Source organism: Balaenoptera ricei, chromosome 1 (assembly GCF_028023285.1).
Source record: "Balaenoptera ricei isolate mBalRic1 chromosome 1, mBalRic1.hap2, whole genome shotgun sequence".
NCBI classification, from domain to species: domain Eukaryota; kingdom Metazoa; phylum Chordata; class Mammalia; order Artiodactyla; family Balaenopteridae; genus Balaenoptera; species Balaenoptera ricei.
In genome coordinates this window covers 74,659,008-74,685,768 of record NC_082639.1, presented here as the reverse complement: position 1 = coordinate 74,685,768, position 26,761 = coordinate 74,659,008, and the positions used below count along the sequence as shown (strand labels likewise).

At 36.1% G+C, this 26,761-nt stretch overlaps 1 protein-coding gene across 1 annotated transcript in view; it reads right to left on the bottom strand.

Annotated features, from left to right (window-relative positions):
- The window catches only part of DNAI3 (dynein axonemal intermediate chain 3), an 81,653-nt gene that overhangs the window by 21,725 nt on the left and 33,167 nt on the right, over nt 1-26,761 (bottom strand). Inside the window, exons 9-15 of the mRNA XM_059899816.1 lie at nt 25,972-26,061; nt 24,016-24,102; nt 23,011-23,139; nt 20,476-20,549; nt 15,449-15,593; nt 13,990-14,077; nt 6,450-6,580 (exon numbers count right to left, since the gene is read on the bottom strand). Of these exons, the coding sequence (XP_059755799.1) occupies nt 6,450-6,580; nt 13,990-14,077; nt 15,449-15,593; nt 20,476-20,549; nt 23,011-23,139; nt 24,016-24,102; nt 25,972-26,061 (744 nt within the window). The remainder of the gene's footprint in view (nt 1-6,449; nt 6,581-13,989; nt 14,078-15,448; nt 15,594-20,475; nt 20,550-23,010; nt 23,140-24,015; nt 24,103-25,971; nt 26,062-26,761) is intronic.

Genomic DNA, 26,761 nt, shown 5'->3' with positions numbered 1-26,761 from the left:
GAAAGTAGAATGGTGGTGCCAGGAGTGGGAGGAAGTAGGGAATGGGGAGTTACTGCTTTAATTGCTATAGAAGTTTAATTTGGGAAAATGAAATAGTTCTCAAGACGGATGGTGGTGATAGTTACTCAACGATATGAATGTACTTAATACCACTGAATTGTACACTTAAAAATGGTTAGGGGGACCTTCAAGGTGGCAGAGGAGTAAGACGTGGAGATCACCTTCCTCCCTACAAATACATCAAAAATACTTCTACATGGGGAACAACTCCTACAGAACACCTACTGAATGCTGGCAGAAGACCTCAGACTTCCCAAAAGGGTCTTGGTGCTCCAGCCAGGTGTCAAGCCTGAGCCTCTGAGGTGGGAGAGCTGAGTTCAGGACACTGGACCACCAGAGACCTCCTGGCCCCACATAATATTAAATGGCAAAAGCTCTCCCAGAGATCTCCACCTCAACATTAAGACCCAGCTCCACTCAACGACCAGCAAGCTCCAGTGCTGGAAACCCTATGCCAAACAACTAGCAAGACAGGAACACAACCCCACCCATTAGCAGAGAGGCTGCCTAAAATCATAATAAGGTCACAGACACCCCAAAACACACCACCAGATGCGGTACTGCCCACCAGAAAGACAAGATCCAGCCTCATCCAGCAGAGCACAGGCACCAGTCCCCTCCACCAGGAAGCCTACACAACCCAATGAACCAACCTTACCCACTGGGGGCAGACACCAAAAATAACAGGAAATACATACCTGCAGCCTGTGAAAAGGAGACCTCGAACACAGTAAGCTAAGCAAAATGAGAAGACAGAAAAATACACAGCAGATGAAGGAGCAAGGTAAAAACCCACCAGACCAAACAAATGAAGAGGAAATAGGCAGTCTACCTGAAAAAGAAATCAGAAATGATAGTAAAGATGATCCAAAATCTTGGAAATAGAATGGAGAAAATAAAAGAAATGTTTAACAAGGACCTAGAAGAACTAAAGAGCAAACAAACAACAATGAACAACACAATAAATGAAATTTAAAATTCTCTAGAAGGAAACAATAGCAGAATAACTGAAGCAGAAGAATGGATACGTGACCTGGAAGATAAAATAGTGGAAATAACTACCACAGAGCAGAATAAAGAAAAAAGCATGAAAAGAATTGAGGACAGTCCCAGCGACCACTAGGACAACATTAAATGCACCAACATTTGAATTATAGGGGTCCCAGAAGAAGAAGAGAGAAAAAAGAGTCAGAAAATATTCGAAGAGATTATAGTTGAAAACTTCCCTAATATGAGAAAGGAAAAAGTCAATCAAGTCCAGGAAGCGCAGAGAGTAACATACAGGATAACTCCAAGGAGAAACACGTCAAGACACATATTAATCAAACTATCAAAAATTAAATACAAAGAAAAAATATTAAAAGCAGCAAGGGAAAAGCAACAAATAACATACAAGGGAATCCCCACAAGGTTAACAGCTGATCTTTCAGCAGAAACTCTGCAAGACAGAAGGGAGAGGCAGGACATATTTAAAGTGATGAAAGGGAAAAACCTACAACCAAGATTACTCTACCTAGCAAGGATCTCATTCAGATTCAACTGAGAAATTAAAACCTTTACAGACAAGCAAAAGCTAAGAGAATTCAGCACCACCAAACCAGCTTTACAACAAATGCTAAAGGAACTTCTCTAGGCAGGAAACACAAGAGAAGGAAAAGACCTACAATAAAAAACCCAAAACAATTAAGAAAATGGTAATAGAAACATACATATCGATAACAACCTTAAATGTAAATGGATTAAATGCTCCAACCAAAAGATACAGACTGGCTGAATGGATACAAAAATAAGACCCATATATATGCTGTCTACAAGAGATGCACTTCAGACCTAGGGACACATACAGACTGAAAGTGAGGGGATGGAAAAAGATATTCCATGCAAATGGAAATAAAAAGAAAGCTGGAGGAGCAATTCCCATATCAGACAAAATAGACTTTAAAATAAAGACTATTACAAGAGACAAAGAAGGACGCTATATAATGATCAAGGGATCAATCCAAGAAGAAGATATAACAATTGTAAATATTTATGCACCCAACATAGGAGCACCTCAATACATAAGGCAAATGCTAACAGCCACAAAAGGGGAGATCAACAGTAACACAATCATAGTAGGGGACTTTAACACCCCATCTGTCACCAATGGACAGATCATCCAAAATGAAAATAAATAAGGAAACTCAAGCTTTAAATGATACATTAAACAAGAGGTACTTAATTGATATTTATAGGATATTCCATCCAAAAACAACAGAATACACTTTCTTCTCAAGTGCTCATGGAACATTCTCCAGGATAGATCATATCTTAGGTCACAGATCAAGCCTTGGCAAATCTAAGAAAATTGAAATTGTATCAAGTATCTTTTCCAACCACAACGCTATGAGAATAGATATCAATTACAAAAAAAAATCTGTAAAAAATACAAACATATGGAGGCTAAACAATACACTACTAAATAACCAAGACATCACTGAAGAAATCAAACAGGAAATCAAAACATACCTAGAAACAAATGACAATGAAAACATGACGACCCAAAACCTATGGGATGCAGCAAGAGCAGTTCTAAGAGGGAAGTTTATAGCAATACAATCCTACCTCAAGAAACAAGAAACATCTCAAATGAACAACGCAAACTGACACCTAAAGCAATTAGAGAAAGCAGAAAAAAAAGATCCCAAAGTTAGCAGAAGGAAAGAAATCATAAAGATCAGATCAGAAATAAATGAAAAAGGAATGAAGGAAATGATAGCAAAGATCAATAAAACTAAAAGCTGGTTCTTTGAGAAGATAAACAAAATTGATAACACATTAGCCAGACTCATCAAGAAAATAAGGGAGAAGACTCAAATCAATAGAACTAGAAATGAAAAAGGAGAAGTATCAACTGACACTGCAGAAATACAAAGGATCATGAGAGATTACTACAAGCAACTATATGCCCAAAAAATGGACAACCTGGAAGAAATGGACAAATTCTTAGAAAAGCACAACCTCCCGAGACTGAACCAGGAAGAAATAGAAAATATAAACAGACCAATCACAAGCACTGAAATTGAAACTGTGATTAAAAGTCTTCCAACAAACAAAAGCCCAGGACCAGATGGCTTCACAGGCGAATTCTATCAAACATTTAGAGAAGAGCTAACACCTATCCTTCTCAAACTCTTCCAACATATAGCAGAGGGAAGAATCCTCCCAAACACATTCTATGAGGCCACCATCACCCTGATACCAAAACCAGGCAAAGATGTCACAAAGAAAGAAAACTACAGGCCAATATCACTGATGAACATAGATGCAAAAATCCTCAACAAAATACTAGCAAACAGAATCCAACAGCACATTAAAAGGATCATACACCATGATCAAGTGGGGTTTATCCCAGGAATACAAGGATTCTTCAATATATGCAAATCAATCAATGTGATACACCATATTAACAAATTGAAGGAGAAAAACCATATGATCATCTCAATAGATGCAGAAAAAGCTTTCGACAGAATTCAACTCCCATTTATGATAAAAACCCTCCAGAAAGTAGGCATAGAGGGAACTTACCTCAACATAATAAAGGCCATATATGACAAATCCACAGCCAACATCGTTCTCAATGGTGAAAAGCTGAAACCATTTCCACTAAGATCAGGAACAAGACAAGGCTGCCCACTCTCACCACTATTATTTAACATAATTTTGGAAGTTTTAGTCTCAGCAATCAGAGAAGAAAAAGAAATAAAAGGAATCCAAATCGGAAAAGAAGAAGTAAAGCTGTCACTACTTGCAGATGACATGATACTATACATAGAGAATCCTAAAGATGCTACCAGAAAACTACTAGAGCTAATCAATGAATTTGGTAAAGTAGAAGGATACAAAATTAATGCACAGAAATCTCTTGCATTCCTATACACTAATGATGAAAAATCTGAAAGAGAAATTAAGGAAACACTCCCATTTACCACTGCAACAAAATGAATAAATACCTAGGAATAAACCTACCTAAGGAGACAAAAGACCTGTATGCAGAAAATGATAAGACACTGATGAAAGAAATTAAAGGTGATACCAACAGATGGAGAGATATACCATGTTCTTGGATTGGAAGAATCAACATTGTGAAAATGACTATACTACCCAAAGCAATCTACAGGTTCAATGCAATCCCTATCAAACTACCACTGGCATTTTTCACAGGACTAGAACTAAAAATGTCACAATTTGTATGGAAACACAAAAGACCCTGAATAGCCAAAGCAATCTTGAGAAAGAAAACCGGAGCTGGAGGAATCAGGCTCCCGGACTTCAGACTATACTAGAAAGCTGCAGTAATCAGGACAGCATGGTACTGGCACAAAAACAGATATATAGGTCAATGGAACAGGATAGAAAACCCAGAGATAAACCCACGCACATATGGTCACCTTATCTTTGATAAAGGAGGCAGGAATGTAGAAAAGCCAGCCTCTTCACTAAGTGGTGCTGGGAAAACTGGACAGCTACATATAAAAGAATGAAATTAGAACACTCCCTAACACCATACACAAAAATAAACTCAAAATGGATTAAAGACCTAAATGTAAGGCCAGACACTATAAAACTCTTAGAGGAAAACATAGGCAGAACATTCTATGACATAAATCACAGCAAGATCCTTTTTGACCCACCTCCTAGAGAAATGGAAATAAAAACAAAAATAAACAAATGGGACCTAATGAAACTTCAAAGCTTTTGCACAGCAAAGGAAACCATAAACAAGACGAAAAGACAACCCTCAGAATGGGAGAAAATATTTGCAAACAAAGCAACTGACAAAGGACGAATCTCCCAAATATACAAGCAGCTCATGCAGCTCAATATCAAAAAAACAAACAACCCAATCCAAAAATGGGCAGAAGACCTAAATCGACATTTCTCCAAAGAAGATGTACAGATTGCCCACAAACAGGTGAAAGGATGCTCAACATCACTGATCATTAGAGAAATGCAAATCAAAACTACAATGAGGTTATCACCTCACACCGGTCAGAATGGCCATCATCAAAAAATCTAGAAACAATGAATGCTGGAGAGAGTGTGGAGGAAAGGGAACCCTCTTGCACTGTTGTGGGAATGTAAATTGATACAGCTACTATGGAGAACAGTATGGAGGTTTCTTAAAAAACTAAAAATAGAACTACCATACGACCCAGAAATCCCACTACTGGGCATATACCCTGAGAAAACCATAATTCTAAAAGAGACATGTACCACAATATTCACTGAAGCTCTATTTGCAATAGCCAGGACATGGAACCAACCTAAGTGTCCATCAACAGATGAATGGATAAAGAAGATGTGGCACATATATACAATGGAATATTACTCAGCCATAAAAAGAAACGAAATTCAGTTATTTGTAGTGAGGTGGATGGACCTAGAGACTGTCATACAAAGTGAAGTAAGTAAGAGAGAAACAAATACCGTATGGTAACACATATATATGCAATCAAAAAAAAAAAAAGGTTCTGAAGAATCTAGGGGCAGGACAGGAATAAAGACATAGACATAAAGAAAGGAGTTGCAGACACAGGAAGGGGGAAGGGCAAGCTGGGACGAAGTGACAGAGTGGCATGGACATATATACACTACCAAATGTAAACTAGATATCTAGTGGGAAGCAGTTGCATAGCACAGGGAGATCAGCTTGGTGCTTTTTGACCACCTAGAGGGGTGGGATGGGGAGGGTGGGAGGGAGACGCAAGAGGGAGGGGATATGGGGATATATATATATGTATAGCTGATTCACTTTGTTATACGGCAGCAACTAACACAGCCATGCAAAGCAATTATACTCCAATAAAGATGTTAAAAAAAAATAAGAAAGAAAACTTATGGATTATGCAGCCAGAAAAAAAACATGGTTAAGATGGTAAATTTCATGTTTATGCATATTTTGTCATTATTGCTATTACATTCGGTTGTTATTTATCATTTGAATTGAGTGAGTTTTTCACTCTCTTTCCTACTAGATTGTTCTGGCCTAACAAAGCAATATATTTTCTTAGTGAATCTCTAACACTTAGCATGGTTTCTTCCATATGGTATAGGTGTTTGATAAATATTTGCAGGCTGATCAAAAAATTATTAGTAAAAAGAGTCATACCTAATTTTATAGACTTTTCCACTTTTGTTCAGGAACATCTCAAATATGATGCTATGAGGCACTGAGGTTAAAACTTTTAAATGCAAGCAAGCGTATAAAAATATGAAACAGTATAAATATTGTAAACCAAAAGACAGAAGACTAAAAAAATATTGTTAAGTCCTCAAAAGGCAAACATACTGTAGAGGTCATAATCACATATTTCAATGTAATTTAGAAGCAGATAATTCCAACTCACCTCTGTTCCCACAAAGAACTTGGTGCAGAAGTCATCTATTGGCTTGAGATGATTGCCCAACCCACCTTCCAGATTCTGGTATGGGTTCATTTCTCCTGCCTTCGTTGCTTTGCTTTGGGCTAACATTTTGTCTTTTGGAGGTGTATGGATAGAAGAAACACATATTTACACTGAAAGATCTTCTAAAATATAGTTAGTTTGTATTCTCTGTCCTTTGTCACACATATCCACCTCATTTCCTCCCCAGTGTGGTGGGCATAAGTCCAAGCGTTTTTAAACTTCTAATTTAGCAGTAGGATGCCTTTTTCAAACCAAAGTTTGTGCAGACTCCCCTGCCTGTAAAACTGATCAAAGCTGCACTGCTCTGGTTGAAGTGTTTCACAGGTGGGAAAGGGAAGATTCCTCTGCCCACTTTTCAGGGGCTCTAAAAGTTTCCATGGCACAGTTTGAAAACCACTTTTACATCATTTACACCATTTCAGAATTATTTACAGTATATTGGACACAAAATACTTCCTCTGCGTTAAATAACACCCTTGATTTTCTTAATAAGTCATTGGTATTTCTCTTGACTTGTTATCACCCTTGATATTATCTAATGAGAAACTCATGTCATTTTTATTCAGTTGGCATCATATAGCAATTTTTCAAATAATTCAAGGTTAGCCTTTCAAGTACCAAAAATTTTTTAACTTCTAAAAAATAAATCCATCTAAAATGTGTTACTTGTTTGTTATAAACACAGCACACGGAACACAATTTAATGTTTGCTGATTAGTTCAGGTTTATTATTTATGAACATCAATGATTGTGCTATATTACAGCTATCCATGCAAACAGTAAGAGCACAGCTAATCTGGGGGCTGAAACTCAAATGTTATCTGGAACTTCTTTCTTTTTAAAAGTATCTGATGTCAGTCAGATACTTTTGTTATCTAAAATTAATAAATGTTATTTGTTGACATCTAAAATTAATAAATGTTATTTGAAGCTTTGGAAAAGAGAGAAAAGCATTAATGAAATAACAAAAATCCTTCATTATCATGTTTCCCAGAGGTAACCACTATTAAAATATTGGTATATTTTTCCCTCTATTACTTTTTGGTGAATATATATAGACTATTTTTTAAGTGAGTATTCTAGCTTTTTATCCTGCTTTTCTATTCTCTTAAAGATATGTCTGGGGCATTTTCCCAAATCACTTATTTTTTTTTAAATGTGATATTAAATTTCTGGGAAAGATCATAAAGAAATATAAGCTCGCAATACTTAACTCATAACACCTCCTTAATGCATCCTCTGGGTTGTATCAATCATGGGAAAATCAACTAACAAACATATACATGAAAACTAAAATAGGAGAAGAAAACTCCAGCTATACTAAAAATACACATTGCATTTCAAAAAACTTTTGAAAGTAATTCCAGGCAAAAGTAAAAGATAATCATCATGATTTAGTAGGTACAGTCAACCAACACTTCCTTTGTTTGGGATCTACACGTTCTGAGCAGTCCCTTTCATATTGGGTAAGACATTAAAAACAAGTACCAAAGTAAGCCAAACATGGAAGCTTTAAATAGCTGTATTATGAAGTATCATCAATATTTCAAGAAATAACTAAGCACATTCAATCACATTGTTCTTACTAAAAGATATTATTCATAATACATTTAGCAAGAGCAAAAAGGCATTTTGTACCCATTTAATACATAAAATTAAAATCATTAAAATATTTATTTCAAATTCTTCACTCTCATTTTTATGTCTGTTTTTCTCTTTTTAAAATCATGTACATAAATATATTAGTAGAGTAGAACATATGTATAGTTTCTAAATAAATACATGTTCACTGGGGATATGTGCTGAAAAATGTTTCCTGAGGGGGTGCAAGATAGAGAAATTTGGAACCCTCTGGTCTAACAAGGGGAGCCAAGAGTCTGATCCAGGGGTCACTACTGATAATGAAAAGGAAAAGGCAAATGTGCAATGCATTATAAACAAAGACTTAATTACCCTGTGTGAGAGACTGGGCATGGCGGCCTCAGGAGAGAGGCAGGGATGACTCACGTTATGAGTTCTGTTCCAGACACATTGATGTTGTAGGATTAGGTTGGGTTCAATCCCAAGAGATGGTGAGAGGCGAGATTTAAGGATTCTCAGCAGAGGTGACAGAATACACTGTGTTACCAAAGGGAGAGTGTGTAACAAGGAAAGCACACAGCTGAAGTTAGAGTTTGAGGTATATTCATGATGAGAGGGCAGTAAGGTAAAACGGAGCCAGGAAAGAGGAAAGAAACTGTAGGAGGATCAGGAAAATCACAAAAGCCAAGGTGGGAGCTCCAAGAAAAGGGGCTTAGTTGATAGAGTTTAATGTGATGGTCAAAGAGGATGAAGCCAGAGAAAAATGTTATCATCAACTGCATTTACTCAGACTTGACCAGAATAACTTGGATATTTATTCAATTCAATGTCATCCTCATGGGTCATGGATTTTCCATCACCAGGAATAGTAATAATAATAGCAGCTAACATTTATTGAGTGCTTACTACATGTCAGACACTAAACTGTGTGGGCTAAACCATTTCATTCAGTTCTCACAATAACTCCTGAGGTGGTAAAGCATTAATCCTCCTCCCTGGGTGATTAAACTGAGCCTCAGAGAGATTCAGTAGCTTGCCCAAGGGCTCACGCATGGTAGCTAACATTTATTGTGGGTTGATGATGGGCTGTTCTTAGAGCTTTACATGTATTAACTCATTTTATCTTCACAACACTCTAAGAGGTAGTTATCTTTATTATTTACTCCCCTTGTCTTCATCTCTCCCTTTTCAAACAGGTGGGGAAAAAAAAAGTAAGGCACAGAGAGATAAAGCCATTCGATCTGTTCAAATAATAAATTGTGGCTTTGTGATTTAAACCCAGACTCCAGAATCCACATCCTAAAGTATTCTGACACATTGCTTAGAAGAATATAATGGAGGCTTTGAAGAAAATTCCCAAAGAGGCATTCCAGAACCATTTAGAGCAAAGGTTTGTATGGAAACACAAAAGACCCCGAATAGCCAAAGCAATCTTGAGAAAGAAACATGGAGCTGGAGGTATCAGGCTCCCAGACTTCCGACTACACAACAAAGCTACAGTAATCAAGACAGTATGGTACTGGCACAAAAACAGAAATATAGATCAATGTTACAGGATAGAAAGCCCAGTGATAAAACCACACACATATGGTCACCTTATTTTTGATAAAGGAGGCAAGAATATATAATGGAAAAAAGGCAGCCTCTTCAATAAGTGGTGCTGGGAAAACTGGCCAGCTACATGTAAAAGAATGAAATTAGAACACTCCCTAACACCATACACGAAAATAAACTCAAAATGGATTAAAGACCTAAATGTAAGGCCAGACACTATAAAACTCTTAGAGGAAAACATAGGCAGAACACTCTATGACATAAATCACAGCAAGATCCTTTTTGACCCATCTCCTAGAGAAATGGAAATAAAAACAAAAATAAACAAATGGGACCTAATGAAACTTCAAAGCTTTTGCACAGCAAAGGAAACCATAAACAAGACAAAAAGACAACCCTCAGAATGGGAGAAAATATTTGCAAACGAAGCAACTGACAAAGGACGAATCTCCAAAATATACAAGCAGCTCATGCAGCTCAATATCATAAAAACAAACAACCCAATCCACAAATGGGCAGAAGACCTAAATCGACATTTCTCCAAAGGAGATATACAGATTGCCAACAAACAGGTGAAAGGATGCTCAACATCACTGATCATTAGAGAAATGCAAATCAAAACTACAATGAGGTATCACCTCACACCAGTCAGAATGGCCATCATCAAAAAATCTAGAAACAATAAATGCTGGAGAGGGTGTGAAGGAAAGGGAACCCTCTTGCACTGTTGTGGGAATGTAAATTGATACACCCACTATGGAGAACAGTATGGAGGTTCCTTAAAAAACTAAAAATAGAACTACCATACGACCCAGAAATCCCACTACTGGGCATATACCCTGAGAAAACCATAATTCAAAAAGAGAAATGTACCACAATGTTCATTGAGGCTCTATTTACAATAGCCAGGACATGGAAGCAACCTAAGTGTCCATCGACAGATGAATGGATAAAGAAGATGTGACACATACAAACAATGGAATATTACTTAGCCATAAAAAGAAACGAAACTGAGTTATTTGTAGTGAGGTGGATGGACCTAGAGTCTGTCATACAGAGTGAAGTAAGTCAGAAAGAGAAAAACAAATACCGTATGCTAACACATATATATGGAATTTTTAAAAAAAAGGTTCTGAAGAAACTAGGGGCAGGAATAAAGACGCAGACATAGAGAATGGAGTTGAGGACACGGGGAGGGGGAAGGGTAAGCTGGGACGAAGTGAGAGAGTGGCATGGACATATATACACTACCAAACGTAAACTAGATATCTAGTGGGAAGCAGCCGCATAGCACAGGGAGATCAGCTCAGGGCTTTGTGACCACCTAGAGGGGTGGGATAGAAAGGATGGGAGGGAGACCCAAAAGGGAGGAGATATGGGGATATATGTATATGTATAGCTGATTCACTTTGTTATAAAGCAGAAACTAATACACCATTGTAAAGCAATTATACGCCAATAAAGATGTTAAAAAAAAAAAAAGAGTAAGTATAGAACTTCTTAAAGTGACTACTTACACAGGCACTGATTTTTATGGATCTAACATTTCAAAGGAAATGTTAAGAGAATAACACAACAACTTAAAAGAGTGTAAATCACAGACTGGGAGAAAATATTTGCAAATCATATATTTGATAAAGAACTAGTATGTAGATTATATTAAGAACTCTTAAGATGTAACAATAAGAAAACAAACAACATAAGTAAAAAATGGACAAAAGATGTGGACACTTCAACAAGGAAGATATACAGGTGGCAACCAAATACATGAAAATATGTTCAACATCTTTAGCCATTAGGTAAACACGAATAAGATAATCAGTACACACATTTTATTTTATTTAATTAATTTATTTATTTGGCTGCGCCACGTGGCATACGAGATCTTAGTTCCCCGACCAGGGATTGAACCTGTGCCCCCTGCAGTGGAAGCACGGAGTCTTAACCACTGGACCGCCAGGGAAGTCCCAGTACACACATTTTAGAATGGTTAAATTAAAAGGGCTAGTCACACCAATTGCTTGTGAGGATGTGGAAAAACAGGAACTCTCATATACTGCCAGGGGAATGTAAAATGGTACAACCACTTTGGAAAACACTGACAGTTTCTTTAAAAAGTTAAACATACACCTGCCATATGATCTAATCAGTCCCTTCCTAGGTATTTACCCAAGACAAATGAAAGCATATGTCCATACAAAGACTTGTATATGAACACTCATAGAAGCTTTATTTATAACAGCCCTAAGCTGAAAACAACCCAAATGTCCATCAACAGGGGAACGGATAAACATCTGTGGTATATCCATACAATGAAATACTACTCTGGAATAAAAAGGAATAAACTATTGATACACACAACAACATGGATGAATCCCAAAATAATTAGTTGATTGAAAGAAAGACAGACAAAAAAGTGTAACTGTGTGATTTACATAAAATTCTAGCAAATGCAAACTGTTATATAGTGACAGAATCAGTGTTGGCTTGAGGGTGGAGGTAGGGGAGGTCCTGGAGGAAGGGACTGCAAAGGGAATCCCTATAAGAGTTAACTTTTGGGAGTGATGGCTATGTTCATTATCTTGATTATAGTGATGGTTTCATGGGTTTTTAATATGTAAGAACTTATCAAATTGAACATTTTAACATGTGCATTTTATGGTATGTCGATTACACCTCAATAAAGTTGTTAAAAGTAAGGAAAAAACCCCACACTTTAAAAGATTTAATGGTATCCTTACTATAAATTGGATAAAAGCACTGACACCCTCATGATCACCTTTTTTCATTAGGTTAAAAAAGGACATTGATAACTTTTTACAAGTTACAGTCTTGATTTCCTAGATTATAAATTGATAATGAAAATTCCCAGCTTGCAGGACTGTTCTGATTACCAACGTCTATTTTACTCACCATTGCACCCCCAGTGCCTAGCATAAAATAAACACTTCATAAATATTTGTTAAATGAATAAAAGCATGTGCAATATTAGAGCACTACTTGACCCTTGGTTGGAATTCAATACATGGTAACCAATAATCGAATACAAGAGGAGGAGTAGGAGAAGGAGGAAACTCTCCTTACTCACTCTCTAGAATGAAGGGGGCCCGAATACATAAAACACATGGAATGTTTTAATATTGCTTTGAAAATGTCTATAAAAATTCAGTGATTCCATTTTTTTAGCATGAGGTCTTGGGTTGTATCTATGAAACACACAGCTTCAAAGTGAATTTTGCCCAAGCTGGGTATTAGTTATATAATATGTTTTTCTTAGATGTCCTATTATTTAACTGAACATTGAACAATTTATAAATGTAAATCCTTTTGATAAGGCAAATGTTTGGAAAATACTTCAGTTGCTAGTGATTCTTGTACATTTTCATTATGCATTGCTCTCCAGGTGGGATATTAATCCACAACTTTATTCGAACAATTTTTTTTTTTTTATTCTTTTTTTTTTATTCGAACAATTTTGACAGCTCATATGCATACCCTTCAATTACTTCAACAAAGGTGTATAGGTTGAGATATATTTAAAAGTCAAGGGGCTTCCCTGGTGGCGCAGTGGTTAAGAATCCGCCTGCCAATGCAGGGGACATGGGTTTGAGCCCTGGTCCAGGAAGATCCCACATGCCGCGGAGCAGCTAAGCCCGTGTGCCACAACTACTGAGCCTCTGCTTTAGAGCCCGCGAGCCGCAACTACTGAAGCCTGTGCTCTTAGAGCCTGTGCTCCACAACAAGAGAAGCCATGGCAATGAGAAGCCCGCGCACTGCAACGAAGAGTAGCCCCTGAGTAGCCCCTGCTCGTTGCAACTAAAGAAAGCCCGCGTGCAGCAACGAAGACCCAACACAGCCAAAAAAAAAAAAAGTCAATTGTTCTTTCTTTCCTCAGTTTTCTCATGGTGCTGTACAAATATTAATTTTTCTATTCTATTCTGATTGAGAATGGTAATTTGTTTCTGAGCACTTCATAACTTAGTTTGCTAGATTTGAGATGCATTCCATTCTGTAGAATTATTCTTGACCACATACATATTCATTAAGTGAGCTTCGTTAGTTAAATTTTTTAGTGTAATGAATTTTCAAAAATATATGAATGTGCTCAATAACTGTGAAACTGAATTGAATTGAGTTCTGTCAAGTCTTTTGGTGTGTATAGGCAGTTTTAGTGTGTTGGCTATAGCGATTACAGCCTTTGTAAAGTTCCATATTGGAGGGTTTGCTTTTCTGTATTTTTTTTTTTTTTTAATTAGACTATCCTAGCAAGTACTCACCTTAGACATAAGGAACTACTAACACCCGAACTTCATTAAATGCCTTTTTAATAAGCAAAGGCAGTTACCTTCTGCTTTGTAAAGAAGACTGTCTTCACTCAGGCTTAACTTGGTTGGGCAGTGGTCTAAAGTTGTTTCACCTTTAGACAGCCTTATCTTTTGAGAGAACATACAAGAAAGATTATTTCCATATATCCTTAAATTATCCATGGCTGGTTTATTCTTGCTTCTCCCTTCTGCCCCCAGATCTCTATGTCCCTACTTCCCTCTCCTTCTCCCTTCTTCATTCTCCCTCAGATTCTGGTTACTTTTCCCCAATGGCAGGCACCTAAACCACAGTTTCTAAAACCAGGCTACTGAGGGGAGCTTGTCTGGGGGCTCATTTCCAAATCCCAAAGTCTCATGTGTTGTTAAGCTTCTGAAAATGTTTTGTCTTCTCTTCCATAAAATCTCATTGTTGGTTTTAATATAAAATAATGGCCTATTCCCCTGTTCCCTAAATCTTTTAGTTAAACAAAGCTCCAAACTGTTGTGCAGGGACCTTGCATTCCCCTGGAACTGTCAAGTCCCTTCAGGGACACACATGCCCCTGAGTTCCAGGATGGCCCTGAGTCTGCTCCAGAATGGGAAACTGTCACACTTTACATTTTCCCCTCATGTCTCCCTCCCCACTTTTCTCCAACAGGATGTTTGTCCACATGCTATACAATTATTCTCAGGTGAATTTTTGTTTGCTTGTTTCTTTTAAAACTATCTACAGCTCAGTAAATCCTACCCTAGAAAATTTCTAATCCTCTCTATTTAATTTCTAATCCTAGTTACTTCAGGAATATTCTCACCCCTCTGTGCTCTCTCTTCCACCGGGAGCAAATACATGATAATGTAATTCTAGTGATACTTGTAAATCAGAGGAAAAGAAAAATATTAAGTTTGGAATTAGAATTAAACATTCCAAAGAAAAAGAGCCATCAATGTCAGAAGTTCATTCATACTTTTCACATACTTCCCATCCACAGCCTTATCTTTCTTAAATTAAAACTACTTTTCTTCAAGCTCTGTCACTGAAGATAACTACAAATAATTTCTCTTTCAATTACTTTCAGTTTTATTTGTTCATAGGTATTACAATACAATTCTACTATTGATATGCAAAATACATAGAATTTTGGCTACAGGAGGGGTAAAATTAGCTTTCCCAGGCTAACCTAAGAGCCTACCAATTTTTAAGCAACTGCTATGCAAATGAATAATTATTACACAAGCCATTGGTAAGTTGTGGCTTGCTTATACATGAACAAATATCAATCTTGAGTTCACAATAACTGTGATTTCTGCCTTGACCTAGGCAGACCTTATCTTAACTCTTAACGAAGAACTGATTGGTTGAATGAATACATGGATTGTAATGTCCTGTGTTAATCTGAGCTACTCTACTTTTATAGTGTGTGTATATGTATGTATGTCTATGCGTATAAGCCATATAGTGTATATAAGCAAATAAAATGGACTAAATCCCATGTTACTTACCTTAGAAAGAGGTTTCCAGGAGAGATTTAGATGCAAAAAAGTGGCTGGTACATCAAAAGGAACTTCAATACTTTCTTTCTTTTTCTCTGTTGGTGGTTGAGGGGTTAAGGCTTTCTGTGGTCTGATATCCCAAAAACATATTGTGCTTTAAAAAAAGTTTACAGTTTATTTTTTAACTAAGTACAAAGAAAAGGTGTAACCTCAGGACTACCATTCTTGCTGCTACACATTACCAATGTGATCTTGGCTATATTTAATATCTCTGAATTTAAGATTTTTATGAAATAGGACTGTTTTGCATTGAATATTTTGGGGAATTATACCGTTTATAGGGTTATTTAATGACTTTGCTAGTACTGAGACTAATATTATCATACATGAGAGCTGAGTTTGGAGATTGACACAATCTTTTTTTAAAACATAACAGTTTTATTGAAATATAACCCATATATCACAAAATTCACCCATTTAAAGTACTCAATTCAGTGGTTTTTAATACATTCACTGAGTTGTGCAAGGCATTACCACAATTGATTTTAGAAGATTTTCATCACCTCCCAGAAGAAAACGTGTACATATTACCAGTCAGTCCCCATTTCCCTCAATCCCTCCGACTAGCCCTGGGCAACCACTAACCTACTTCCTGTCTCTACAGATTTGTCTATTCTGGACATTTCATATAAATGGAATCATATAGTATGTGGTCTTTTGTGACTGGCTTCTTTCATTTAGCATGTTTTCAAAGGTCATTCATGATGTAGTATATATCAGTACATCATTCCTTTTTATTGCCAAATAATATTCCATTGTATGGACTATACTACACTTTATTTATCCATTCATCATTTGATGGACTGACGAATGAATAAATTTGGGTTATTTCCCTTTTTTGCTATTATGAATAATGCTGTTATGAACATTTGTTGGTAAGTTTTGTGTGGATGTAGGTTTTCATTTCTCTTGGATATATATTTAGGAGTGGAATTGCTGGGTTATATGGTAACACCTATGTTTAATCTTTTGAGGAACTGCTAGATTGTTTTCCAAAGCAACTGGATCATTTTTGAGGATTCCAATTTCTCTACACCCTCACCAAATGTATTATTTTTTTTTGTCTTGAGGATTCCAATTTCTCTACATTCTCACCAACATTTACTATTTTTTGTCTTTTTTAAACTTTAGCTATCCTAGTGGGTGTGAAGTGGTATCTCATCAAAAGTGATTCTGGGGCTTCCCTGGTGGCGCAGTGGTTGAGGGTCTGCCTGCCAATGCAGGGGACGCAGGTTAGGGCCCTGGTCTGGGAGGATCCCACGTGCCGCGGAGCAACTGGGCCCGTGAGCCACAACTACTGAGCCTGCGCGTCTGGAGCCTGTGCTCCTCAACAAGAGAGGCCGCGACAGTGAGAGGCCCGCGCACCGCAATGAAGAGTGGCCCCCGCTCGCCACAACTAGAGAAAGCCCTCGCACAGAAACGAAGACCCAATGCAGCCAAAAATACATAAATAAAAATAAATAAATTTATTAAAAAAAAAAAAGTGATTCTGATTTGCATTTCCTTGTGCTTTTGGGGTAATATCTAGGAAATCAGTACCTAATCCAAGGTCATAAACATTTACATTCATGTTTGCCTATGTTTTCTTCTAAGAGTTTTACAGTTTTAGCTCTTATATTTAGGTCTTTATTTCATTTTCAATTAATTTTTGTATAGAGTGTGAGGTAATTATTTTGCAGGTGAATACCCATTTGTCCTAGCACCATTCGTTGAAAAGACTATTCTTTCTCCATTAAATTGTCTTGGTACCCCTGTTGAAAATCAGTTGACCACAGATATATGGGTTTATTTCTGGACTCTCAATTCTATTCCATTGATCTATATGTCTATCCTTAAGCCATTCTCAGTACATCTGTCTCACAACTGTAACTGTGCAGAAAGTTTAGAGATTAAGAAGTGTGAGTCTTCCAACTTTGTTCTTTTCTGTCAAGACTTTTGCTTATTTTGTGTCATTGTGGTTTTGAGTTGACAGCTAATGATTTTGAACATCTTTTCTTGTGCTTATTGGACATTTGTCTATGTTTTTTGAAGAAATGTCTATTGATAATCTTTGCTCATTTTTAAATTAGATTATTTGTCTTTTTATTGTTGAGTTGTAAGAGTTCTTTATATATCCTTTTTTTTTTTTTAACTTTTTGGGTTTATTTATTTTATTTATTTATTTATTTATGGCTGTGTGTTGGGTCTTCATTTCTGTGCGAGGGCTTTCTCTAGTTGTGGCAAGTGGGGGCCACTCTTCATCGCGGTGCGCGGGCCTCTCATTATCACGGCCTCTCTTGTTGCGGAGCACAGGCTTCAGACGCGCAGGCTCAGTAATTGTGGCTCACGGGCCTAGTTACTCCGCGGCATGTGGGATCTTCCCAGACCAGGGCTCAAACCCGTGTCCCCTGCATTGGCAGGCAGATTCTCAACCACTGCGCCACCAGGGAAGCCCTATATATTCTTAATAAAAATCTCCTATCAGATATATGATTTGCAAATATTTTCTCCCATTGTATGGGCTGTCTTTTAAATTTCTTGATAGTGCTTCAAAGGCACTATCAACTTTTGAATTTTGATGAAGTTCAATTTATCTTTTTTTCTTTTATTGCTTGTTTTAGTGTCATACAATAGTCTATATACATGTTTTATATGTATATATATATATATATATATATATATATATATATATATAAAAAACACATACACAGAGTTGGATTTAATGTGTTTTGTACATAGTAGGCATACAGTAAGTGTCATTTCTCCTCTTATTTCTCCTTCCTCACAGGTTGATTATGAAAATCAAATGAGATAATGTATATCTAGAGTGTTATTTTTAACGCAATAAACTTGGTAAAAATTTATAATGATACTTGTTCAGTACTTCAGTATATAATGTCTTTGTAGTAATTATGTGAAAACATAATAAGAACAGCAAAGAATATGCCACATTAGCTCCATAATTTCTATCACTTAGGTTATGAGTAAACAGATTAATAAATTTAAGATATTATTAAAGAATTTAGATGTGTAAGTTAAAGTATTTAGATAAACAGATGGTAACTCGAGACTAACAAAACTTTTATTCATTTATGTGAATTAGTTAATATTATTTATTCATTTAATAATGGATAAATAATTAAAATTAATAAAAATATTAATCATATTAATGGTCAAAACATAAACCCTTGGTAGAATAACACAGATGACATAATAAAATATGTTTTAAAATATAATTATAGTTGGTTTAAACCTGTTTTTCCAAATTACATAGCTCTTCTTGAATCTCATTTACAGCATTAATTTGCATTATTTGTAAAATGATTTTGCTAAATACAGATAGCTTCAGTTGAATTTTCTGCATCAATCAATCACACATCCTTAATTAGCAGAATCCTATTTTATCTTATTCTGTATTATAAGACCCTTAGTATGGCTAAAGTATAAAGACTAGAACTGATGAATTTTCTGGATAGCTAAAAATTGGGCTTTCTAAATGCATAAACTTTTTCTTTTTACTTTAACAACTTTTGAAGGAACTATTTCCAGAATATTTCCAAATTCAAGGGCCATCATTATAAACAACAATCAAGGACCTGTATCTTCAACATATAACATGTAATATTTTAAGTCTGTTCAGAGCTTCTAAATGTTCTCCAAGGCCACTGAAGAATAGTATAGCTTTCCATTCTGTTGTTTATAGTCAACACTATATCATAAGCATCTTTCCATGAAATAATAATACAATCTTAATTGTTGCATAATATTTCATATGACTGTGTAGGTGCTATGTGTTGTTTTTGCCTGGGCAGCAATTCCCCCCTCCTTTTTTAGCAAGAGCCTTCTAATTGGTTTTTTGAGAACTGCCCCTTCCCTGTTGCATGCAGTCAGGTTGGAACTGTCATTCAAGGTGCTCTGCCATTCCTTCCCTGGCCAAAGGACATGATGTAACAGAAGCCAGTCAGATTCTCTTCTGTCACTCTGAATCTTGAACAGTGACACAATGGTTGGAACCGATCCATTCAGATGGAAGGGGCTGGCCATTCATTCTGGCCATTCACTAGGTATACAGTGAGCCACAGGTGACAATGTATTTGCCTTCAAAGCCTCATTTGCTCTATCCATACGTATTTTTCAGGGTTGAGAATATAAAAATAGTTAACCTGCTATAGTACGTAGTACAGTATTGGCATAAACTTCCAATAAATTTATTTTATCCCCTTAAGTTAACTATAGTTAATTTCTGTTGCTTGCACTCACAGAACCTTACCTAATACGTGCCCACAGGATTAATCATGTCTCCCCAACCCCCTGCCCATGGCTGCTGCTAATGTTACTTATGCCTTCACCTGCCACTTCACAGCTGCTTCTGCTGCAATCAGTGTCTAAAACTTACAGTGTCATGATATCTATTGGGGTCAAAGCTACTTGGAGTGGTAAAGTTTTGCCAGTATTTGGATGCTAGATAATAGTATTGCCCTTCTTATGTCCTACTTCACTCTGAATTTTCAGTTCTATAAATTGGGGGATACAATTTTTAAAAATAAACATTCTTCAACATAGTTACTGAATTACTTATAAAAATACTTGTAATAAATATGCAATAAAAAATGTAAAACTCTTCCACTTTTTAAAAGAAACTTTCCCAATTAAACGTTGTCATCTTCGTAATTGTGAGATAAAATTGAATGTAAACAACACATATTACAAATTTACAAATATGTGAATATGAAGAAACAGAATAACTATAGATAATGTTATATGACATTACCAACCATGAAACGTAGTTAATTCTTCTTTTTACAACATATTCGTATCCACAAAAAGATTTTTTTAAAACCAGCAGCACTCTAACATTCTGTCCTTTAGTTATATTAGGTTTAATTGCTACAACAAAGATTATTTAAGGAACAGAAGAGGACAATGATTTTATAAGCATCTAAAAAAACAATATATTGTTTGAAAACATATTCGGTAATGATTAAAATAAGACATACCAGTCTGCCGAACAAGTGACAAGTTGACAGGATATTCCACTTCGATTTTCAAAGACAGATCCCAATCTGTTAATCTATTTTTAAAAATGCTGGAAGTAAGTTCTGTGTACCTAGGATAGTAATGACTTTTTTCTCAAAGCTTTTTACGCTAAAAATTTTTTTCTCCTTTGCTTTAATTTTTATTAAAAGAACAACACAAACAGAATTAGGAAACTGGAAAGTTTCAAAATCAAATATAATTCTGCTATACATATTTTCCAGCCTTTTTTTCACAGAAACATTTTTACACTTTAAAATTAGTTTTAGTTAGTATGCATATAAATTTCCATCCTAAGATCTTTCAGTTAATATAGTTTGAACATTTACCTATGTAGTCATAAATCATTCTGTTTTTTAATATATAGATGATGTATCATAATTTCATTACCATTATTATTAGAAATGTAGGCACTTTGTTTTTCACTATGAATTGTGGAGCTGAACATGGGAGCTTTCATGAGATTGTTAAGCAGGTAAGATCAATAGAAAAGAGACTTGGTGTTAAATTAGATACCTACAGCATGCAGTGAATGCTGGGGTGCCTGCATTCTTTTAGTAATTAGTGGCACAACTCTGCTAGCACACAGAGGAGTCCAAGGAGGGTTAGTGGCTCCTTAGAGTCCTAGAAGGTCCAAGATTCCAACCAGCTAGCTCTCAAAGGAGGTGGAAGGTTTTGTGGCGACCTATGAAGGTGCTACTCTCAAATCAATAGGGAAACATGACTTTCCCCCATACCCTCCCTACTTGGTAGAATTGATGAGCAAAAGGTCAAACAAAGGTGGGGGTTCCAGCAGCAGATAAACAGTAAAAGTAGGAGTGGAAGGAAGAATACAGGCGCAGCAGTGGTAAGGCCTGTTGGCAAGGCCTGTTGGCATCACGGGAGCTAGGATCCTAGAAACCTGTCTGACACTGCTGTGGCCTGAGCCCAGTCAGGATCACTTAACAGCTGCCAGCTTCCACTGTGATTGATCAACAATCCAGAACCCATCTTTCCTCTCCCTCTAATAAGGCTTCCCTGTTGTAGCAAGTTCAAGACTCCAGAGTTGCGCTTGCTCTGGAGTTTTATGTTTTAATGATTTAAAAAAAACCTACAATCATATTATAGAGTTCGGAAAATAGAAGGTTTTAAAATCAAATATAATTCTACCTTACATTCTTTTCCAATCTTTTTCATGGATACACTTTGACATGATTTGTCAAGGTATGCATGTGATTGTATGTCTTAGGACACAAATTGGATTATTTCTTTGCATAAATCTCCCAAATTTGAATTACTGGTCAAAAACTTTGAAAATTTGGATGATTTAAGAACCACATTGACTAAATTGTATTCTAAAACTTTTATGTTGGAACCAGTAATGTTGGAGTTTATTGATTTCACCATTTCATCCTTTCTAACATGGAAAATTACTAGAAAATTTCATTTAAAAATTAAATAGGTCCAATGGAAAAGAAAAAAATCAAATAGGTCCAAAATAGTACATTATTGTTCCTTTATTATTAATTTCTTTGATATTAGAAAGTCTGAATAATTTTCCTGTTTATCTACTAATTGTTTTTCAGTATATGTCCTTAGCTTATTTACTGGAAAATTTGTATTCACCATATTTGAGGCAAATATTTTTCTTCATTTTGCTACTTGCTCTTTATTTTTTAATTTAAAAATTTACATGTGTATGTTTTGAATTTCTTTCAGTATTAATTAGCTTAGAAAACTATAGAATCCAGAAATACGATATTCTATTTTGATATGTTGTATTTATTTTGGTCCATTATAACTTTGAAAAGTAATTGTGCTTTTGCATAATCCATTTGAATACCTTGAAGGGCTAATCACCCTTCATAACTCTAAGTTTTCAGAATATTCTTTGATATTCTGACCTTTTAATTTTTCAAAGTACATAGTAGACTCTTAGTTCCTTGAGGGAAACATTTGGGAAGCTTACTAGTTTTCAAATTCACAAACACCAGCCGTTGTGGGTCAAGTAAAGAACCACAAAGCCATACTGCAGCGCAGACGGTAGGCAGTCAGCTGGGCTCACTCACTGCACAAATAGTTTTCACCTACCAGCCTCATGACGCACTCAATTCAAGACTGCCTTGCAAAATGACGCATTACTACATGTCGCAGATCTTCAAGGTTGTATGCTCTAAATAGTTGAAATCATAAACTTTAAATTTGCAAAGGCTAAGGGTGTAAAATATTTGCACTCTATTTTTACAACCTTCATTTTCTCCACTGTTGTATTATATCAGTGTTAATACCACCTACATTTTTTATTTTTATAAAGCACTGAAGTTGACACATTGGCCTTATTCTCATCCCTAAGTCTGATCTTGGTCTGTCAACAGTGACACAACTGTGTGATGTGTGGTTTCTGGTTATTTCACAATTAAAATACAAATGAATTGTTGACTTGAAACATCCTCTTTGAATAAAATTTTCGAAAAACTTACAAGCCAGAAGGAGAAAAGTATGAAGCCATCAAGACTCACCTCAAATGTGTCAGGCAGCCAATGTATATCTGTAATAACTTTCCTATGTCCATTTTCTATTGAGGAGACTGCACAGTGTCTGATATACATTGCTTCTTTATTACTCTCTGGTTCAAGGAGAAACATAGGCTGTAAAATGTTACGAGAAAGTTATGTGCTAATTTCAGAGAGCTGATGAAGCAACTCATACTTTACTTATCATTCCAATTAAAATCAATAATTTGGAGAAATACCAGATCAAGGAAAAACACAAATTAGTGTTTCTATGTATTATATAGTTAGATAATAAGATTATCTTCTTTCTACTTCAGTTTAGTCTAAGATTTTATCTCTAAACTTTTAACAAGAATGACTGACCCATTCCCTAAAGAACCAATGAGATCCCATTTTTGAAGGAGTATTTCTGTGAGTGCACAGAAAAGCACATCCCATGGTTTCTTGGTCAGAGACCTGTGATGCTTAGGTTGAAGGACTGGGGGTGAAAATGTGCAAATGGTGGGTGAGTAGTGAGTTGGGAGCTGAGGAATCTCTTCCCAGACGTCTTGGCAGAATCCACAGCTTCACAAATCATGGCGCATTATTACCCGGAAGGCTTGTAACCCCTTCGTTTTATACACGAGAAAACTGATGCTTGCTGAGGGGGTGGGGGACATATCCAAACTCACAAGACTGTGATCTAAAGGCTGGATGCATGGACCTTCTATCCAGTGCTCTTTCAACTACATCACTTTAGGCAGTCCCTTGGTCCCTTCATTTTATTTAACAACAGTAACAACAAAAAAGAACCCCTGGGACAGACAGTACAACCTATTTAGTGGTGTTTTTAATCAAGGGCCTACATAAAAGTGATTCAAAACACATCCACAGCAGTTGTGAAGACTTAGGAAATAACACTTTTTTTTTTTTTCTAGTGAGTCTCTGTTTAGCTTGGCAACCCTGTTGTGTACTTTTTGATAAACTCCTGAACGGAAAAAATTTGCAAGTGAAAAGTTATAAAAAGCTAACCTTGAGTGTGACGTTTTTACTTCTACTACCATCTGCCTTGATGTTTTCTATTCGATCTGCATGTGCGGTAATATCCCACATGACAATCTAAAACAGAAATAAATGTTATTACAACATACTTTCAGGAACCAGCAAATTGCATCTTGAACATTTTAAAAACCTATTGGTAGTGCATGCACTCTGATAAATCAACCACCTTGGGAGGATAATCAAATTTAGCCTACATCGTAAGTCAGCAACTCTTATTTTTTATCTTTATTTATTTATTTTAACAACTTTATTGGAGTATAATTGCTTCACAATGGTGTGTTAGTTTCTGCTTTATAACAAAGTGAATCAGCTATACATATACATATACCCCATATCTCTTCCCTCTTGCATCTCCCTCCCTTCCACCCTCCCTATCCCACCGCTCTAGGTGGTCACAAAGCACCGAGCTGATCTCCCTGTGAGTCAGCAAATTTAAAGCTTATATAAAAAATGTTTTCTTCTCTTTATTTATTTTTTTGGCTTTATATATTTTTTATTTATTTTGCGCTACACATACCTTTATTAATTTTGTTACTCTTAATTTTTTCCTACTTCTCCATCCTGTTATTCAGGATTTTCCCCTTCTTCTTAATAATGTTTTCTTCTCTTTAAAAGAATTTTCAGCACTTTGATTTTTGTGCTGTGTTAATAAATGCTAGTGGGGTTTTTTTTTGTTTTGTTTTATTAAATCCAAGATAGGCATAATGCAATTCTCTCTGATTTGGGAAGAGTTCTTCCTCTGTTTTAGGGAATGTGGGGACAGCTGCTTTAGACGCAGGAGAAAGCAGTCTGTTCTCCAGAATTAAGTACAAACACCCAAAATTGTTCAAAAGGCTAGGAAATGATGATTTCTATTTAATTGAATATTATGGCCAACTCTGAATTTGCATATACACAGATGGTCATTTTTTGAAAAATCAGAACAAAGCAGAATATGCAACACTAAATTAGAATAATTTTCAATGACTAAAATTAGAATAATTTTCAATGACTAATAATTTTCAGTACACTAAAATGTAAACAAAATGTCAGGATCACAGAATTGTGAATAGTTTTATTTTCAGCATTTGCTTTTCTAAAATATTCTAAAACAAAGTTGTGTCACCTTCTCAATGAGTAAAAACGGCAATATTTGCAGGGCTTGGAGGATGTGTTCTGGGTCCTCACTAGATCACCAGTTATTGTTGAATAAAACCGAGGAAAAAAATTAGTTTTCTTAGATGTTTTTGGTTCTGGATAAATGGGCATGGATGATGCAGACATTTACATTTCAACTACCTAAAAGTTTTCCTAGCCACACGATAAAAAATCATTATATCCTTGTAATGGTCAAACTCACTGTATCACAATGAATTTAAACTTTGATCATATAATAGCTATAAGATTTTTGTTTTGCTCTCTTGGAGAAACAGGCAATTGGAAGATAGAATCTAAATTTTATATAAATTAGATAACTTAAAAGAGAAAAAAGAAAAAATCAAATAGGATATCAAATTATACACACATAAATTCAGTGATATAGGTATGTTTTCCAGAGAATTCTGTTTAAATTCTGGATCATTCCCTAACTCCTACCTCTAGGGAAATTTCAGAAGAGGGCTCTTGACCAAGAGGTATTATGCTTATGGTTTTTGTTCTTCCCTGGAATCTTGTACAATGCGTGGTTCTATCCCAGCAACACAAATAGATCTGACCCGGTTTTCTTCCAGGGTCAGATCATAACTGGGTTACCCTGTGGACATCTTGAGCCCAGATACCATGTCTAACACATCTTCATACCCCAGTTCCTGGCATGGTGACTGGTATACAATTGACATGCCTTCCCTCTGCTGAGTTGAACCCTTAAGTTAAAAAAACTACCAGTCAAAATGTGTTACAGAATGCTGTCTAAATTAATAAAGAACTGAAAAAAAAAGCCATATGTACCTGCCCGTTTATGCACCCTCCAGCAATGATATTAGGGTCGCTTGGACAGAACTGGAAGCAGAAGATGTCATCTGGGCTTTCCAGCATTAACTAAGGTAAACCCCCAAATTCAAGAGAGAATGAGAAAATCTATTAAGATCATGGCTAGAAATAATAAAGTCAAAAGTCTAATTTTATAGCTATTTATAAGAAACATGCACATTAATTCCATTCCCAGAATTCTACCTCTGGATTGGAAGCTGCTTTTGCTGAATTTTATTCTGGACATTGATCATGCATATGAGAGCAGGTAGTTTCTCAAGGGGACCCAATCTCCCCTCCCCTCCCCTCTGTGCATCATTGCTGGGGCATGTTATAATTTTTTATTAATAAAAAGACTATGAAATCAGTGTTTCTGAAAAGTGTGGAGAGCAAACTCTGGGGGCCAGGATATTTGGATGATTTTTTTCCCTGCTGTATATACCTAGCCTGGCACAGAGGTGAGCACTCAAAAATAAAATGCATTGAAAAAGAGAAGACGGTGGCGTTGCCAGTGATAATATTACAAATTTTAAAATAATGCAGAACCCATAAGGTAAACAAAGCCAAGTGCCTGGAGGGTAGGGAGGAAGTCCTGCAAGGAATACACCAGTGTGAGGAAATAGATATACTAACCATAGTTAGCACCTGAGCTACTGTGTTACCACCAAGCTAAACACTTGCATGGTTACCGTTCTTTAAACATAACAGCCAAAAATACAGGCCCCAGAGGCCACTGGTTTGCCACCACTGAGCTAAAGATTTCAAATTG